The following is a 20234-nucleotide window of genomic DNA, read 5'->3' as shown; positions in this document are numbered from 1 at the left end:
TGCATGCAGTGCTGGCAAGTTCCAGAAGAGGGCACCAGATCCCCTGAGACTGGAGTTAACAGTTGTGTGCTAGGAACTGAACCTGGGTCTTCTACAAGAGTACCCAGTGCTCTTAACCAGTGAACCATCTCTCTAGCTCCTGCATGCCATTATAAACAAAACAAAACAAAACAAAACAAACAGCTCTGCAGTCTCTGTACTTATCTGCTTTATACTCTCTGATAATGATCTGTAGTGTCATGAGTAGAAACTCAATCTTCCAAGAGCTGGGGAGCTGGCTTACTTGTTGGGTAGGCATGAGAACTAGAGTCTGGATCCCCAGAGTCCATGTCACTCATGGTAGCCAGGAGGGCATGGTGGGCTCACCTATAATCCTTAGCATTGGGAGACAGAGACAGGCTTTTCAGAGCTAGCTCACTAGCTGGACTAACTGTATCAGTGAGATCTGGGTTCACATGAGAGACTCTGCCTCCATATATAAGGTAGACAGCAATTAAGGAAGACACTTGGCACTATTGGCATACATGTGGATGTGTATATATGCCCCTCAGGTGTACTCACGCTGGTGAAAGCATGTATGTACTCATGCATTTACATCATACACAGACACATGAATACATACACACAAACATACGCATAAAGACAGACAGACAGACAGACAGACAGACAGACAGACAGACACACACACACACACACACACACACACACCATGGCCACGTCTCTGAACTCTCTTAGCTTCTAGTGCCAAGGTCTGCAGTTTTGTGTCTTAGAACCAGCTCATATTCTTTTGTCTCTGTGTTTTGTTTCTGTTTGCTGTTAACTTTCTAGGTTTGTTTGTCTGCATTTCCAGGTGAATTTTAGCATTAGTTTTCCTATCTCTACAAAAAGAGCTCATTCTGATTTTAATTTTATATGGCTAGAATCTACATATTGCTGTAGGGAGTTGAGGGCCTGGTCCTACCGAACGCTCTGGTCTGCACCACAACTCTAGTTTTCATTTCCTGATATCTTTCACCCTGCTCAGCAATGTTCTCCAGCAGTCACATAAGTACCCAGCAGGTGCAACTTAAGAGAAGATGGTCTGTTATGTGAGTGTTCTAAGGGGGTTCACAGTCCTGGACTGTTGTGACAGAGACAAGCAGAGCCCTGGAGACCCTGGCCAGTAAGAGACCCTGTCCAAAACCAAAGAGGTGGGTGACTCCGGAGGAATGGCGTCTGAGGCTGACCTGTCACTACCAAGCCAGTCCACATAGCTGCACACACTTCTACACACATGCGCACACCCGCAAGAACATGACCCTCCCGTGCACAAGAAATAATTTCATTTTCTTTAGCCCATTTCTTCTGCCAGTCATTCTATTTTGTTCAAATAGTTTATTTGTATGAATTTTACTCTGTACCATACTTTTTGAAACTCATCTCGTGGCCCATAGCATGACCCATCTTGGCAAATGTTCTGTGTGCCCTTGAAAACAATCTGTGTTTCACTCTTGCTGGTTGCTCTGAGTGGCAGGCCAGGTTAGATGGACTTGGCTGGCTTTTGTCTTTTCCGGTTAGTTGGTGAGTTAATTGACAACGGCAGTGTCGGGAGAGCAGAACGCTGGGAAAGTGGGTCCTGTCCTTCCTCCTCCTTCCATTCTCACTGAGCCTTTAAACGTAAACCTAGTTACACACATAGTTGATAAATGTGGACGTCTTGATATACCTTAAACACCTTTCCTATCTTCCCTCAGATTTCCCTTTTAAACTTCTATTGTTAGTGTTATGATTACTGGTGTTTTGAGACAGCATCTCACTTATACCAGTCTGACTACAGAATAATTCTGCAGCTGAGGATGACCTTAAACTCCTGATCTTCCTGCCTCCCCTCCCCAGCGCTGGGACAGCAGGCCTGTGATGCTGTCTGTGGCTTTGGGCTTCTCTGTGCTCTTCTGTGTTCACAGCTGCTCTCTAAGGATGTCTCACTTTTCAGCCTTCTCTCTGTACCCATTCCATTTAGGTTTCATTTATGCTAATTTTTCTTTAGTTGCATTAGTTTTCTATACTTCCTAACAAACTTCTTAACAAACAATATAAGGTGAAGTTTCTTTATAGTTCTGGGGACCTGTCCAGAGGTTGGTGTTCTTTCTGGAAGCTCTAGGAGAGGACCCATGTCTTGTCTTTTTCCCTCTCTGGGGGCCACATGCATTCCTTGGCCTGTGACTTCTTGCTTCACCGTTAGTGTGGCCAAGAGTATAGACGTGTGCCACCATGCTAAGTTTATGTGGTCCCATGCAGTGGACCCAAGGCTTTCTGCATGTTAGGCAAGCACTCTACCAGCTGAACTAAGCCCTTAGCCCCTTAGCTGTAATTTTAAAGATTGTGTATATAGTATGGGTGTTATCTGTGTAGAGGGGTGTGCGCCTGTGTGCAGGTGCTCTCAAAAGCCAGAAGACAGCATCAGATACACTGGGTACTAGGAGCCAAACCTGCCTCTGCCCCTCTGTGCTGGGGTTACAGGCAGGCAACTGCCACACTGTGGCTTTTTGTCTCCCATCCCCCAACAACCCCCCAGAGACCTGAACTCAGGACTCATTCTTTTGTGCAGCAGGCAGGCACTTTATACACAGAGCCATCGTCCCAGCCCTGACATATTTCTAATGTCCAACTTTAACATAGAATCTGGGCCTGCAGTTGTTAGATGTCTTCATCAGCACAGTGCTCAGTTTGACTTGAACTAGTCTATCTCCTCCGTGCTTATTTTAGAGTTTCAGCCTGAAGCTGTGGTTTGCAGTGCATTGTGCTAGTTTTCAGTTTGCATTGTGATGTAATGCTTCATGCAAAGCTTAATGATTTAAATGGCATTTACCTCAGGAAGAGTCATCAAGAACATTCACAGACCAGTAGTGTCAAGACTTTGCTATCAAACAAACAGAAAAATAAGCCTACAACATGCAGCATTGTAAGGTTTTCTTGCTTGTACAATGACTGGGGGAACTATTCCAAAAGGAGGGCGTACCTACCGTACCTACCGTACCTACCGTACCTACCCACTGACTCATGCAGGCAGACTGACTCCCTGTCATCCTGGCTGTTTCTCCTATAAGGCTGCCTTGCTTGTTCCTACTCCAGCCAGGAGGAAGGGGGGGGGGGAGAGAGAGAGAGAGAGAGAGAGAGAGAGAGAGAGAGAGAGAGAGAGAGAGAGAGAGAGAGAGAGAATATGAGAATGAATATGTCCTTTTAGGCCAGCCATCAGTCACTGCAGATTCTGGCTGCAGACCCACAGAAGGATAAAGCAGCTTAGGAAATGGCGCTACCTCCCCACAGTGCTGTCTGAGCTGAGTGGGAAACTTAGGAACAACAAGACGTTCTAAGGTCAGAAGCTGTCATGTCTCTTCTGCTTTAGTTTAGATTCAGAATGCTGCCCATGTACTAGAAGTTTGGTCTCCAGACCATAGCTTTGCTGAGAGGTGGTCGATCCTTTAACAGTGGGCCTGGTAGATTTACCTTATGCCACTACATGGTGGGGGCATCGCTACTCCCGATGCTTTCTTGTTTCTCAGAAGGGAATGAGGACCTTTGCCACCTACTATGAAGTGCTGCCCCACCTCAGTCAAATGGGCCAGTGAAGCGAACTGAGCCCTCTGAGGCTGTGAGACAGAACAGCTGTCTGTGTCATAGTGGATGACATGAAACACATCCACCACGAAAATGGCAAGTCCAAATCCCCAAATCCCCTCCCCCCAAGCCCCTCCACAGCTACACTGGTCATGCATCTTTAGCTTCAGATAGACTTGACCTTTGGAGCGTCACCTGATTGGTGGCTGATACGTGACTTGCCTCATAGATGGCACCTTGTAGCTATTTCCTGTATGGTGGAAGTGGCAAATAAGCTGCTCTATTGGGCCTTTTATTTTTAAGGATACTAATTCATGCATGAGTCCCACCTTTATGAAATCATCCTGTGGGGAAGGCTACTAGACTCACTGGAACTAAGTTGTAGTACATGGATTTGGGACACACATACAGATCAATATTAATAGCAAGATTCAAACCTCAGCAAATAGAAATACACAGCAGGAGCAGCTCCCTAACACTGATGGAATCTTGCTTAACAGATATTAAAGGACTCCTTGCCCTGACAGTGAAGGACTTGCCTTGATTAGAACCTGGTTCTAATTAGTGGTTCAATTAGTACTCCTGGATGAGTATATATGTATGTATATGTATATGTGTGTGTTTGTGTGTGTGTGAGAGAGAGAGAGAGGGAGAGAGGGAGAATGTGTTTGTGTGAGAGATAGAATGTATGTGTGTGTATGTGTGTGTGGTGTCTCTGTGTGACAGAATGTGTGTGTCTGTGTGTGTATATGTGTGTATGTGTGTGTGTATGAGAGAGAGAGAGAATGAATGAGAATGTGTATACCCCTTGCCCTAGAAGTGAAGGACTTGATTAGAGTGTGTGAGTTTGTGTGTGTTTGTGTGTGTCTGTGTGTCTTTATATCTGTGTCTGTGTCTCTGTCTGTATGCTAGATTCCTCTCCTGTCCTTTATGGCTTCCAGCTCTCCCTCAGAAATGCCACATCTGAAGCTGGCCTTGCAAGTTGTCCTCTTAGACTTGTGCTGTGTGGCCCTGGAAGTTTCACTAAGCTCAGAGGTTTCCAGGTGAGACGTGTGTATCTGTCACAGGGTGAGTCCTTCAAAGCCATGGTGACTGTGCTCTGCATGCGCCCAGGGCCTTGGTCCCTTCTTAGACCCACCACTGCAGACAGCTCGACGTCTTTCCTCTCAGCTTTCAGAGGTTGTCTGGAGGACACTGGAAGCAACAGATCCAAGTGAGGGTCACATGCCCGGGCTCCTCGCTGGGGGGTCTCTAGGAGCGTTTGAATCAGCAGCTTGCTCGCCTCTGCTCTCGGGGGCTCCTGACGTTGCTTCCTAACATCCGACTCTCGCCCTCTGCTCTTTCTCTTGAAGAGTATGTCTTCACTCACAGACCAGTGATCTGCCTTCTTATACTAACTTGCCAGGCTCCACTGGCCATCATAGATGGGCACGCACATCCTAGCTTTATCCTCCTCCTGTTTAGGAGTCCCTGGTGTGGGGCCTTCTTTCAAGGTTGTCACATGTAAAACTTGGACCATAATGTTCTGCTGTCCTCACAGGCATTAAGGGCTGTCACACCTACTACACATGCATTCCTTCCATTTCTGCCTTCTGAGTTGTCATTTCTGGTTGCAGGTTTTATTGTGACAGTGCCTGGCTTCTGGCAACAGTTTTTACACTGGGGTAATAGTAGCCACTGTTCCCAAGAGACTCAAGAGGCGAAAAATGAAAGTCTAGGTGTAATTTCCCCCTTAAAGAATGGAGCATAAGTGGCTCACCTCACCTCTCTCACCCCATGGCCAGGGCTTAGTCACATGACCAGACCAGCTACAAAGGTAGGAAGAGGTGGACTGGAGACCCAGACATACGTGCAGTTCTATCACTCTTGCAGAGGGAGAGGTGGGTTGGTGGATAGTGTGCAGAATGCCACATGAATGTTCTACAAAGTTACTGGAAGAACGTGACTGCCCTGTTGTGACTTACTGCCTTCTGTTGGGGGCTGCAGGCTCCATTTCTCTTCAGATGTGGCACTTGGGCACAATCTCACAATCACTGAGGGCTTATAGATTAGAATCACTTAGGCATAAGCAGACCTTTTGGTGGAGGGCCAGACAGTAAATACGCAAGACTTATGGTCTCTATAGGGCCATGCGATCTCTGTAACAACTACTGAATTTTATTGTTACATCATCCAAACGTGTCCATAGGTGAGGAGTGAGCTCAGCCGGCTTCCATTCCTACATTATTTGGCGTAGGGCCCACAGTTTGCCAACCCCTGACACTCCTCACTGGGAAGTCAGTGTAGCTCTCTGTCTGTGCACCTCAGTGGCTTCCCTTCTGGAAACACACCTAAAGAGGTACTTAGGCACAGGATATTCTTGTAACCCTGTTAGGTAATCTCTACTAAGTTGTCTGTGGGAGCACCCTGGTGGCTAGGCGTTCACTTGTAAGCACGTTGGCCATAGTCGGATAATGATAGACTACGTGACATACTATTTATCTATTGAATTGTCATGATGTGTGGATTATACAGAAACACAAACAGGCGTGAAGTTAAATAGAAAAGAAAGACAACATCAAGTAGATCCCATGACTGCACAGCTGTAAACACACCTGCACATAAGCTAAACTGGTTATGGGCAATATTTATCTGGTTTGAAGAAAATCTTGAAAAATGTATTTCAATAACACATATTTGAGTAAATATAAGAAGTCAGAGGCTTTGGAGAACTGACATGGGTACTTTAGGAAAATCATACACCTGTTAAACCTTGTCACTTCCTCTGGCTGTGGGGAAGCTCACTGGCCCTTGAGCAGACTGCCAGGGGAAACCCGCATCCTGCTCTGCCAGGGCCAGTCCCACTGTGTGTCTGTCCACTAGTGTCATGGCGTAGCAGTGCTTACCTCCTCTCTCAGAACTTAGGTTGTCTGGATAAAATACAGTTTTGTACATTTTATGATTTGCCTGTTTCTGGCCTGACATGAATCTTTACTTTGGATACTGATTTTTCTGGAAGTCCTTTTAAGCTTTCTGTTTAGAATGGAGGATATAAACAAATGAACTGAGAACCTTGAAAGTGAGTGCAATCCCAGCCTCTATCTCTGGATAAAGCAGCCCCCAGCCCTCCACTTCCATCCTGCTGGCCAACACTGAAGCAGGGGCTTGCTCTTAGAGACAGGAATCCAGGACCTTAGGTAAGGTTCACCCAAACGCCGTCTCTTACAGGCTGCCAGGCCAGACCCGGCTTTCCGTTGTTCCGTCGTTTAGCCTGGCAGTCGCAGACTATTGAGTTCCATGAGAAGGGAAGATTTGGTTAAATGTCAGAGAAAGGTGGAGGGCCCTTTGCATCTGGAGTGCGTGTGCACGCCAGGCCAGCATCGTTGCTTGTTGCTGTGTGGGTGGACCTCCTTCCTTCTGCATACTAAGGTTGCAGAGTCAAAATGAGAATGAAACCGCAGAACAGCGTAGTGATGCTGGCACCATACCACAGATGGCATTAGGCTGGGTAGTCTGCTGGTGGGTGCAGCTTTGATGCTGCTGTACCACTGGTTTACAGACGAGTACGTGGTCTCTCAGCGAGGTACAGTGTGCACTCACACGCTCAGGGTTAGGAAGGCAGAGACAGGAGGGATCAGCGAACTCCAGGTACAGGAAGAGACTCTGCTCCAGAATTAAGGTGGAAGATGATAGAAGGGAGAGACCTACCATTGATCTCTGACCACATGCAGGCGTGCTTGCACGCGCGCACACATATGTGCACACACATACACTCATATCTCTCTCCTGCCCCCTCTCTCTCTCACACACACACACACACACACACACACACACACACACACACACACACAGGAAATCCTGGCAAATGTAACAATGTTTAAGAGCGTTGGGAAAGTTGGTCTCAAGGATCCATGATCATGGGGGTGTGGCCGGTGTGTGGTGACTGAGGACATCTGCCGCGTGCATCTGGCCTGGTGGAGGGAACTGGAACAGGACAAGGGAGCCCTGGCTTCCTTACCTAGGCTCTTCACATCCAAGCCTCTGTCCCTTCGCCTTGGCCAGTAGCTCTGTCCCTCGGCAGATTAAATTGTAAGAAAAGTAATACCCTGCTGGCTTTTATAGGAAGGCTGAACCCAGAAACTCAATTCTCCCAGACGGTGGGGTCTCCCGAGTGACACTGTGGCCATGTGCCTGTGCCAGCCATGTCCTTGAAGGTTCCCTGGGGTCGCCTTGGGTCCCCTCGTCACACACCCATCGTGGAGCATTGCTGGTTTGTAGGTGGAATTTCGAGTGTAAAGGGCCCTGCACTGTTTGTTTCCCAGGCAGAGTTTCAAAAGAAAATAGCATTTTACAGCTTGCATTAATGGGAAATTACTTTCCATTAGGATTCTGAATGATTTGCCTATAATGTTTATAAAGGAAAGGAAAAATGTCAAGCATTTCACTAACAATTTTTAAGCAAAGCTCTGAAGACTTTGCCAAAAACAGATTCCAAGAACATTTTCTTCATCATTTCTTCTTTCCAGAGAAGGAAAAAGAGCAGAGCCTGCTGAAAGGATGTAGGTCAATTAGGCAGACTACGTGGGGCTGCGGCTGCGATGGAGCCGCTGATAATGTCAGTGCTAGGCAGCTGAGGGGGGGACTGAAGTGAGCTAGCCTGGAGGAGGGGCTCACCGCTGAGGCCGCACTCAGACCCGGCCAGGAGAATGCTAGTGTCTGTCTAAGCCCCACACAGGGTCACCAGGTCCACTGCTTGAGCTGCCCCCTTGTCCCTAGAGAGAAGAGAAAGCCCAGGAGAGTCCTTGAGAGGAACTCTGTGCCTAGGCAGTTGTCAGAATCAGGAAACAGTGTGGCACTTGAGACCTGTGTCCCAAACCTTCCTCACCCTGGGATCTTGCTCTACATTACAATAGAGGGCAGGCAATACTTGCCCTTCCTCTGTTTGTAGACTTAAGCAGTGCTGGAGTGATTAGAGAAGGCTTTAATACAGAATCAAGGACAGACAGGCATTTTGGAAAAGTACTCACCCAGACACAGGCTCCAGCTTCAGACACAGGCTCCAGCTTCTCTGGTCCAGCCCCAGATACCGATTATTTGGCGCCATCTGTTTATGAAGCTTTCTTTTTTTCCTCCATTGAGATTTCTTTTTTTTTTTTTATTGATATATTTTTTATTTACATTTCAAATGATTTCCCCTTTTCTGGGTCCCCACTCCCCGCAAGTCCCATAAGCCCTCTTCCCTCCCCCTGTTCTTCCATCCACCCCTTCCCACTTCCTTGTTCTGGAATTCCCCTATACTCTTGCACTGAGTCTTTCCAGAACCAGGGGCCACTCCTCCATTCTTTTTGGACATCATTTAATTTGTGGATTATGTCTTGGCTATTCCAAGTTTCTAGGCTAATATCCACTTATAAGTGAGTGCATACCATGATTGATCTTTTGAGACTGGGTTACCTCACTTAGTATGTTCTCCAGCTCCATCCATTTGTCTAAGAATTTCATGAATTCATTGTTTCTAATGGCGGAATAGTACTCCATTGTGTAAATATACCACATTTTTTTGTATCCATTCCTCCGTTGAAGGACACCTAGGTTCTTTCCAGCTTCTGGCTACTACAAATAGGGCTGCTATGAACATAGTGGAGCATGTGTCCTTATTGCATGCTGAAGAATCCTCTGGATATATGCCCAGGAGTGGTATAACAGGGTCCTCAGGAAGTGTCATGCCCAGTTTTCTGAGGAACCGCCAGACTGATTTCCAAAGTGGTTGCACCATCTTGCAATCCCACCAGCAGTGAAGGAGTGTTCCTCTTTCTCCACATCCTCACATCCTCACCAACACCTGCTGTCTCCTGAGTTTTTGACCTTAGCCATTCTGACTGGTGTGAGGTGAAATTTCAGGGTTGTTTTGATTTGCATTTCCCTAATGTAATGATGTTGAACATTTCTTAAGGTGTTTCTCAGCTCTCCAAAGTTCATGTGAAAATTCTTTGTTTAGCTCCATACCCCACTTTTTAATGGGGTTATTTGGTTCTCTGGGTTCTACTTTCTTGAGTTCTTTGTATATATTAGATATTAGCCCTCTGTCGGATTTAGGGTTGGTGAAGATCCTTTCCCAGTCTGTTGGATGATGTTTTGTCCTTTTGACGGTGTCCTTTGCCTTACAGAAACTTTGTAGTTTTATGAGGTCCCACTTGTCAATTCTTGATCTTAGAGCATAAGCTATTGGTGTTCTATTCAGGAACTTTTCTCCTGTGCCCATGTCCTCCAGGGTCTTCCCCAGTTTCTTTTCGATTAGTTTCAGTGTGTCAGGTTTTATGTGGAGGTCCTTGATCCATTTGGAGTTGAGCTTGGTACAAGGATGTGAGAATCAACAGAGGGAGTGACCCCCACCACAACATCTTCCGCTCCATAATAGAGCAGACAGAGAACACCTGGTTGACCTTGACAACCTCAGTATAACATTGCTTGAGGCAAGACTGAGAAGGGCTCCAAAGGCCCAGAAGAGGAAGGCAGCATATCAGTAATCTGTGCCAGAAGAAACCCAGTCATCCAGTGTTGCAGAGATAACCTTAAAGATCCACAGTAGGTTGAAGCACCAGCCAGTGACAATAAGACCATCTAACACCTGGGAGAACTAGATGGCTAAAGGCAAACGTGGGAACGTTACTAACAGAAACCGAGGCATTATGGCAGCATCTGAACCCAATTCTCCAACATTAGCAAGTCCTGGATACCCCAACACACCAGAAAAACAAGATTTGGATTTAAAATCACTGGTCATGATGCTGGTACAGGAACACATGAAGGACATACTTAAAGAAATTCAGGAGAAAATGGATCAAAAATTAGAAGCCCTTACAAGGAAAACACAAAAATCATTGAAAGAAATTCAGGAGAATACAAAAGCCAATAAGGAGGAAACTCAAAAATCACTTAAAGAAATACAGGAGAACTTTGATCAACAGGCAGAAGTCATGAAAGAGGAAACACAAAAATCTCTTAAAGAATTAGAGGAAAACACAAACAAGCAGATGACAGAACTGAGCAAAAATTTCCAGGATCTAAAAACAGAAGTAGAAGCAACTAAGAAAGCATAAAGGGAGACAACTTTGGAGATAGAAAACCTTGGGAAGAAATCAGGGACCATAGACGCAAATATCAACAACAGAATACAAGAGATAGAAGAAAGAATCTCAGATTCTATGGCCGAAGATGCCATAGAAACCATGGACTCAACAGTTAAAGAAAATGCAAAATGCAAAAAGCTCCATTGAGATTTCTGAAGGTCCTAATTAATATTGTGACAGCTAAGGGTTAACAGGCCCCAGGCTGAGATCTGAGTGTGTGGAGAAGGGTGAGGGTCTGTCAGAGCAGGCAAAGTAAATCTCTCCACTGACCTGTGTTAAGACATTCTAGCTTTCGTGAGGTATAAAAGAGACTTTTATAAACTTCTTGACACTTTGAAGTCTGCTCAGAAATAGCACAATTGGTGCCAATCTCCAGGGATTACATTGGAAAATAAACATGTATTCAAAAGGGAAAGGCAGGGCCTACACATTAAAAAAAAAGACACTCACTTTGCAATAGGAGTATAGACATGTCTAGGAGACAAATGATTGAGCCAAATTCTTCAGTGTAGTACATCCTAGGGTGACTGTCTTGTGGAAACCAGGCTTCCAGAAAGACACTTGATGCATTCCTGACTGGAGTACTGCTCCTCTCAACCTGCCAGGTACCTTCCCCAAGCTTCAGTGGCCCTGGGTGTAGCTTAAGCAGTAAGCGGACACTACTGAGCATTTGGACCTGAGACAAGGAAGTGAGTTGGAAACAAGTCAGCCCACCCTCAGGCTCAACCAAGAAGGATAGAGGGAGTTTTGGGGTCAGAGGGCACTGAATCCCATCTCTGTCACTGAATACTTATGGGTCCTGAAGAGCAGGGGTCATAACTTCCCACTGGGAAGAACTGTTCTAAGGATAAAGTTAAAGCCTGTAAATTCGGGGTGCTGGGCACAGTACTTGCTAGCATGTAGGAGCCACAGCACAGCCGCTGTTGATGCTACATAATCGGCTATCTGCTTTCCCAGCCTACAGCAGACTGAGAGCAGCAGATTAGAAGGACCCAAGGGACTGCTTCGGGAAGGTCCACTGGCAGTAGGGAAAGGGACAGGTCGCAACCTAGCTGCAAGGGAGGCAAGAACGAAGCTATATGTATATGTGTGTATATTTTTAAAAACAAACAACTTTTCTTTTCAAAAGACACAACACTTTGGGGCATTTACTAAAAGAGTGCTCTCCTCAGGTCAGTCGCTTCCTGGAGACCCCACCCCTTGTCTCTTTCCATGGGACAAATAGTAGGCTGTGTGAGTTCTCTCTCCATCTCACTGACTTCCAGAAAGTAGGTGTGTGTGAAGGGAGGGGTTCAAGAGTGCCCTTCATTGGTAGTTCTCAGACTGAGTGCTTTCTGAGTCTTGCAATCCCTAGAGTCAAAGCCAGAGGAGGAGAGGAGAAAACCCACAGGAAGATAGCTCAAGATCCAGTGTGCTGGAAGAGCTTCAACTTTTCACACCTGAGAAGAGAGCTCACCGCTTCCCTACTCACCGCCCCTTCTACTACGTCATTCCCCTCAGAGTCAAGTGTGGATTCAGAGCCTTTGAGAACAGATCCCAGCCTGAGGGGGGGAATGAGAAGAGAATGGCGGGAAAGGACCAGGTCAGGCCACTCTATTCTAGCACAGTCCCCATGCTGCTGTCTAGGGAGAGGATGTTGTTTCAAAACTGCAGGCTCTGGGAACCGGAAGGGAGGACAGAAGCCCCATTAGGGAAGGGCTTTCCTCAGGGTGGGTAAGATCCAGGCAGAGGATATCCTCTGAGGGACAGGGATTGGCTCATACAAGAAGGCCTGAGGGTGGCTGAGGAGGTGTGGAGAGGGGATAAACCTTCCCACGGTTACTCACGTGGTCCATACAGCAGACTGCACCCAGGCAAGGGTCAGAGGCTTCTCTGTCCCTTATGTTGGGGGGAAATGGTAGTAACTAATTAATAAACTAAATCTATTGTCGCTGAGGCTGAGGCATGACTTGCCTCACTAACACCTGAGAGGGTTGAAGCTGGGTAAGATGAGATATTATGGGATGGGATGGCTACTACATGAGAAGAAATGTGGTCAGAGTTTGTGTGTGCCAGTGACACGTCCAGCAGGGACTTGGCAAACAAGGATGGGGGGAGGGCAGTGAGCGAATTTTCCTGAGGCTAAGATGGGACCCTCTATTGTTAGAAAGTGGGCCACATCACTGCCAAGAGGGAAGTGAAGTTTGTTTTAGGAAGAATATGGTTTCCATCTCTATTGTGTGTGGCTGAGAGAAAACGCACTCCCTTCTCTCTCGCCCCTTGATGCTGTGCAGCTGAAGCAGAATCATAGTTAAGAGGGATGCTCTCTCTCTCTCTCCCGTTAAAATAATCTTTGATTCATGACATTCACAAAGACAGATTGTATTTCCTATCTCCCCTCTCATGCTACATTAAGGCCTACTCTCAAGAGTCAGAGAAAATATTGTAGGGAGGTGCTGTGTCTGGGGGTGGGGAGCCAGGCATCCAGGCCCCTTACATGCGAGTATCTCAGACTCTGAGGAAGCAGAGCTTGTCTTGACTGGCTGCGAGTTCCATCTTCTGGGGCATGGATTTTGTGTCCCAGAGGGCCCCGCCTGTGTCTTAGGTGGGCAGAAATGTTATCCCTCTACTTGGTCTTGCTATGACTCTCCATTTAGACCAGCAGCGGAAACGGCTTGATCATTTTCCATTTCCACTGTTTGCCAAAAATGGAATGAGAAAAAAAATTAATCTTTTTTCCATTTCTTTTAATGGAAAAAAATGTAATCTTGCCATTTCAAGGTAACTCAGTCTCCTCCAATGAAAAGCGTCAATGGCCTATTCATTACTCACTGGATTCAGGAAACCACTGTAGTGGTTCAGAGATGCACCCCCTTCTTGGAGCTGGTGGTTTTCCTTAATTGTCCTCTCATCCTCAATCACCGCGAGATACTGTCCAAATGCGTGGGAGCTGATGGAGATTGGGGGTTGCACATGTGGAGGCCAATGGGCTCTCTAGTCACAGAGATCGATCTGATGTCTCCTGCTCCAGTCCCACCTCTGAGAGGCCAGATCTGTGTATGTTGAACATCTGTCCCATTGTGCTTGTGGCCTGTGGACCCTCAGTCCTCCTTCACTCTGGGGAGTAAGCGGTAGTTACCTCAAGCCCCCTCGGGTTTCATTGCACCACACTTTCCCTGGCCCAGAGCACTTTGGGAGCTGCCTTGATCCAGAGTTCCAGTGGGAAGTGGGGCAGACGTCATCCTCAGGGTGTAATCGAGGAAACATTTGCACGCTGTAGCCACTGTCTTCTCTCTCCAGGTCCCTCCCTGTCCAGGAAGAACTTCTACCTCTTTTCTTAGTAGCAGGAAACAGCCTTTCCATCTCCACAGATGGAAATAAAATCTCTAGGATCTGAGGTCTTCAAGCTCTGGTTCTTTTGAACCGGAGTCTGCCTCTTACATCTTACAAAGTATACCCGGCCTCCAGCACGAAACCCTGAAAGCCTCAACTCCCGCAGCATAATGTCCACAGCATTTCACAACTGAAATAGCAACGTTTTAGAACTGCACGCCATGCGCGGGCTGTGGTTCCTGCCTGGCCTCTCTGCTCCCTTTGTTGAAGGGAGGCTTACTTGGAAGAGGACTCTGGCTAACAAAAATGACCCAGAATGAAAAATGTATCAGGAGGTATTTCAGAACGTTGTGCTGCCACAGGTGTGGTTTGGGCCAGCTAGTCCAAGTTCTGATCAGTGTGCGTTATAAGTATCTGCGCACCTGAGGATTGTGCTTGGCATTGGGGCAGTGCAGGAAAGGTGTGGAGGTCCCCAGGTGCATGAGCCGGGGAACTCCTTTATGGAGTCTTTCTTCCTAGTGGTTTCCTGAGAGGCATCCTGTCTAGTGTGTATTTGCTGGTGCAGCACCTCTCTTGGCATATCAGAGTGCGGCGTGGTGTGGTGTGTGAGCCATGTGTCTGTCTTTTGAGTGGTTCAGTGTGCGCATGCGCGTGTGTGCATGTGTGTGGGCATGCGTGAGAAAGAGACAGAGAGAGAGAGAGAGAGAGAGAGAGAGAGAGAGAGAGAATGTTATACTGCTTAGAATGTGTTCTGGTCATCAAAGGTTGCTGATAGAGTAAGTGTGAGGAAAACTAGTGAGCCTCACAGTCCATGAGATAGCCCACACAGTGCCTCAGCAGCATCATAGAGTGAGCCTCACGGTCAGTGAGATAGCCCACAAAGCACCTTAGTAGCATCTAAGATTGTTTAGAAGGTTGCCTTGAGTGAGGTAGGTAGGCCTTGGTTTGGGGTCTGGAACCCTGGTGTTTCTTTCTGATTTGATATCAGGCCATTGTGACGTCTTCAGAAAGGGGAAGGTTTGTACAAGACTCCCAGGCTGCCTTCTGCCAGATTGTTAGAGGAGTCGCTTTCTGAATGAAAAGTTCTGTGCTAGAAACGCAGCTCCCTAGTGCTTTGAAATCATTGAATGTTATTCTATCCAAATTGAAAATAGTGGAACTAAGCCCCAGGGTTTATATTTGTCTCCCTGGATTCCATCATTATGACAAAAGGATTTTACACTCAGGCTGGGGTGAATCCTCTCCTGGAAGGAGCCGTCCAAATCCACAAACATCTAGGTGGTCCCGGACCATTGCATAGAAAGATCCAGATTTCAAGAGGCCAGTCAGTCTGCAGGTGACCTGAGGGGAAGGAGCTGCCCCTCAGAAGGAGGAGAGGACTTGCTACAATACTTTCTCTTTCCCCAGCCGCCAAAGCTCTGTATACCTAACTCTGGATGCAAGAAAGGCTGTGGTGCTGGGGAGTTCTCAGGCCCCCCGCCCCAGGTTGGAAAGATCTGGAAATTTTAAAAAGATAAGTTACATTGTTGAGCATCTGTCTGTCTGCTCTAACAGGTCTGGGAGTTATCCTTGGCCAACTGCAGACATGTTTAAATCTGTTCTCAATCTTTCTCTCTTTGCTAACCTTATGTGAGCCGTGAAGGTTTGGTGAGGAGGGATACAGTCTCCTAAAGAACTTCAACTCTCACGTGAAGTCTAAAGGTGGGAATGGAGGCCTTGTCTTAGTACTGTTCTGTTGCTGTGAAAAGATGCAATGACCTAAGACAACTTGTAAAAAGAAAAAAAGAAAGCACTTGGGGCCTGCTTCTTGATGGTCAAGGGCTTCTAATTTTTAAATATAAAGGTACAATATTAAATTGATAACAAATTTTAAGCATCTTAACACACTTCATATTCTGTGATGATCAAATCCTGTTCTGGGTGGTTACTCTGAGGGAAAAATGCACATATTTGTGTGCATGTATGTCAAGAAATGCACACACTATCTTCAGATTTATCTATGAAAGCTGAGAAAGTCTAAAGGAGAACTGAAGAGGAGAGAGGGTGTGAGAAAAAAATGAGGGAGGGAGCGTGGAAGAGGAGATGAAAAAGAGGGGGAAGAGATGGGGCAAGGAGGCAAGAAGAAGGGAGGGAGGGAGGAAGAGGAAGGAAGGGAGGAAAAGAGGGAGGAAGAGGAAAGAAGGAAGAAAAGGAAGGAGGGAGAAAGGAGAGGCAGGGAAGGAGGGAGGGAGGAAAGAAGGGAGGAAGGAAAGGAGGGAGGGAGGAAAGAAGGGAAGAAGGAAAGGAGGGAGGGAGGAAAGAAAGGAGGAAGGAAAGGAGGGAGGGAGGAAAGAAGGGAGGAAGGAAAGGAGGGAGGGAGGAAAGAAGGGAGGGAGAGAGGCAGGCAGGGAGGGAGGCAGGGAGGGAGGGTTACAAATGTTCAGTTAGAGATCTGACGGGTCTCGGGAGAGCTCAGAATGGCCATCATGAGAGACAGCAACGATAGAGGGATTTGGAACAGGTGGCAGCTGGCTGATAGCTGTGTATGGGGCTAAGTTCGCCACCGCCGTACTAAGTGCAGGAACATTATTTAATGAAAACAAATATATGGAAATATATTCACAGATCTATTCATACAGACACCTGGCCTTCCCAGGCCTCACACTGGTTATCTGAGTCAACAAGTTAGAGTTGACATGTCTCAGATCTGTATACACATTTTCTCTTTTACAGTGACCATGTTTCAGTCTTTTCCGGGAAAGCCATTGCTGTGAGAACTCTAGGTTTGGCCCCGTTAGTCAGTTCTGTGAACATTTGTGTTGTTGTGGGTCCTCTCTTTGTGTTCTCATGTTACCGCCTCAGCACTGCTTGACACGTCTCACCTCAACTTTGTCCTTTAGCAGTCCCAGGTCTGTCCAGTCACCTCAAAGAGAGTCTGAGCATTCATTCTGGAGGCAGGACCAGGGCCTTGTGATCTGCCTTTCCCCTTGGGCTCTTGGGCTTGTATCCTTCTCCTCAGAGGACTGAAAAGACAGGCACTGTGTGCAGGGGGTGTGCTAAGGCAGCTGGAGGCGGCCAGGGGCCACAAAGTAGCGCTGGAGGGCAGCCCTGGGGTAGGCAGGGACCAGCACAGGCTTGTCCGCCATTGCTCCTCTCTGGGTGATCTGTCTGTTAACCTGCGCTTTTTGTCCACATCACAGGGACAGGCACTGACGCTCCCTCGGACCAGCCCTGCTGTCGCGGTCTCTATGACTTTGAGCCAGAAAACGAAGGAGAATTAGGATTTAAAGAAGGGGACATCATTACGTTAACCAATCAGATAGATGAAAACTGGTACGAAGGAATGCTCCGTGGGGAATCCGGCTTCTTCCCCATTAATTATGTGGAAGTCATTGTGCCTTTACCTCGGTAAATGTGTCTTTTGGACCTAACTTCAGAACTGAAATGAACTGGCACCAGTGCTCGCTCAGTGTGGTGTTCTGTGGCATCCTCGCTCTCTGCCCACTTAATCACTTTTGTATGTGTGTTTTCTTTATAATGTATTTTGTATCAATTTAATTTGTATAACTGATTTCTTTGTCCTAACTCATAAAATTAGTTTTCTTCTTGTTCTAAAAGTCATTGGTTAAATGTATTTGCTTCCTGTTGCTTAAAGTAAATTGCGCCCATTCGAGTGGCCTGGGTAGTCCTTAGCTGCAGTGGGAATGCACCCTTTGCAGCTATGAAAGCTAAAGATTTTGTTTCTTGACGTTATTGATGGCATCCGGTCTTTTCCTGTTGTAAGCTTACCTGTGAACGGCCCAATAAACATGGCACACTGTGTTCATAAAGACTGGTTATTTTTAATGTCAAATTGCTTTTTAAGCTTGGACCTCAGGGCAAATCCTTGGCTGGTCTGTGGTCCCAGGTGGGGTCCTTAGATGATGGCTGTCAATCAATGCCAGCAGGTGGGGTGGCGCTTTAGTAGCTACGGATTTACACACGGTGCATCCCTTTCTCAGCCTAAGATTAGCAAGACTTCCTGCCTACTGGTAAGTTCACTAAATAGCCGGCTCAAGCTTCGCTGTCATATATGGGCAGGCAGGTTTTCAAACAGTCCCACGGTAGATGCCGATGTCCGGCACGGTTGGTCAGTTGGACTGAGCGTCTGATAGCCTAGGTTTACAGGATTAGCCCTGGCCTTCCCTTGAGTATGACCTTGTCACGTGCTGTGGCTCAGGGAAATCCAACAGCAATCCTGTCACACAAAGAGGGGGCAGTTATTGCCTTGGCAGAGAAGCAGAGTCATGAACAGCCAAGAATCAGACTACCAAGTAGTGGCAGAAACAAGAGTCTGAGCTTTGATGGTGTGACGGATGGTGGCACACAGCATTCACCGGTCACTGGGACCTGCCCCGATGATCACTGGCACTTGTAACAAAAGCCCAGAGGCCAGACTGGTCATCTGAAAAGGTGACTGAAGTTGGGTTTCCTAGATTTTGGAGCTGGCTTTCTTAAGTGCATGCGCGAGCGTGTGTGTGTGTGTGTGTGTGTGTGTGTGTGTGTGTGTGTGTAATGGTAATTCTTAGCATTTACTGGATATGTGCCAGGTGCTGCTCTAAGCATCTTCCATGAAACCCTTACAGACCATCCTGTGCAGTCGATCTGATGTCCTTTCTTCAGACACTAGGATGCTGCCGCAGAAATGCCAAGTCACTTTTCCAGTCACAGTTAAATGTCAGAGCTGGGATTTTAATTTACAGTCTTCCCCTATGCCTGTGGTAAGTAGTCCCCCTTCTAGATTAGCTATTTTCTCCATGTAAATTCACAAACTAGCCTGTTTTCACACCGGCTTTTATTCTTCATTTGCTGTATTAGAGATTTACCAACGAGAAACCCAGGACTCCTGATGCTTACAATTTACTCTGATAAATTGTGTAGGTGGAATATGCAGTAATTGAAATTAATTGACAGCTACAGATTAACTTCTAACAATAACCAAGACATCCAGCAATTTGCATCAGAATACTTTAAAGCAATTAGAAACAGGGTGTGGTAAAGCACCAGGCAGCTGCTGAGGAGGGGGGAGTAGAGCTGCTGGTGACGCTGCCTGGGCCACTTTGTGTCTGCCATGGGCTTGTGGCCTCGGCTGTTTTACAGGGTCCCATTTCCACATGACGTTTGTGGAGAAGGCTGTCAGATAACATTTGGGTTCTGGCTTGACACCATCTGCTTCTAACCAGCTGTTGGAAGGAACATTTCATTGTGAGTTCCTGCCCCAAGGCTCTCATAGTTTTTGGAAATTCACTGCCTTCCAGGTTTGCTTTCTACTGTTACAATAAACACCATGAGCAAAAAGACCTCAGGAGGGAAGGGTTTATTTTCTCTTACAGACCACGGTAGTCCATCATGGAGAGAGGTCGGAGCAGGAACTCGAGGCAGGAATCCGCAGCAGGAACCGAAGCAGGGGTCTGGAGGAGTGCTGCTTGCTGGTTTGCTCAGCCTGGTGTATTGTGCAACTCAGGAACGTCAACCCTGCGGCATCGCCTAGAGTGGGCTTTAGATGGGCTCTCAAATATCAGCCATTAATCAACAAACTATCACAAGGCTTGCCCACAGGTTACCCGATGGGGCATTTTCTCAGCTGAGATTCCCTCTTTCCAGATGGGCCGAGCTTATGTCAAGGAACCGCCATGGGGTACCCCCCCCCCAGCTGGCATTGAGTTTTCTTTCTTCATCATTAAGAAGGTCGTGTAAAGTTTCTTTTAACGGAAAATGTATTTGTGACCTTTCAGAGGTCAAAACAAATGTTAACTTTCAAATACCTGTATTTTTCTAATTTTAAAGGTCACACAGATATATCATAGAAAAATTCAGGATGTCTGAAGTTGTAAAGGAAAGTGGAAATCACCTTTTAGTCCGAAAACCCAAAAGAATTATGGGTGCGACATTTTTCCTTCCCATCTTGCCTGTGCACACTTGCGTATTCACATGTGAGCACAAGTGGAAGTGTAGATTGTGATTTCAGCTTTACATGTTAATTACAGACCCGAGTCCTTGAACTAACTATTAAATATTTTATTATGGTGCATAAGTTATAACCAGGTTTCTTCTCTCACACATTTCCAGTTTTCTGGACAATTAGTACGATATACATTTTAAAGTTATTTTACATGGAAATAGGTAAAAAAGACAAGCAAATTGGACTTGGATTTATGCAAATTTGGCATATTACTTAACCTTCTCATTAAAGTACCT

General features: G+C 46.6%; 1 protein-coding gene across 2 annotated transcripts in view; it reads left to right on the top strand.

Annotated features, from left to right (window-relative positions):
• Sh3gl3 (SH3 domain containing GRB2 like 3, endophilin A3) overlaps positions 1-17819 on the top strand; it is a 118897-nt gene extending 101078 nt beyond the window's left edge. For both annotated transcript variants that reach the window (XM_052159504.1, XM_052159513.1), the window contains one exon: positions 17198-17819. In XM_052159504.1, coding sequence (XP_052015464.1) covers positions 17198-17409 — 212 coding nt within the window. In that variant the 3' untranslated portion in view covers positions 17410-17819. The remainder of the gene's footprint in view (positions 1-17197) is intronic.
• Positions 17820-20234: the final 2415 nt, after the last annotated feature.

Source organism: Apodemus sylvaticus, chromosome 1, assembly GCF_947179515.1.
Source record: "Apodemus sylvaticus chromosome 1, mApoSyl1.1, whole genome shotgun sequence".
NCBI lineage: Eukaryota > Metazoa > Chordata > Mammalia > Rodentia > Muridae > Apodemus > Apodemus sylvaticus.
The sequence above is the reverse complement of the archived record's forward strand: the minus strand, read 5'-3'. Positions and strand labels throughout refer to the sequence as shown.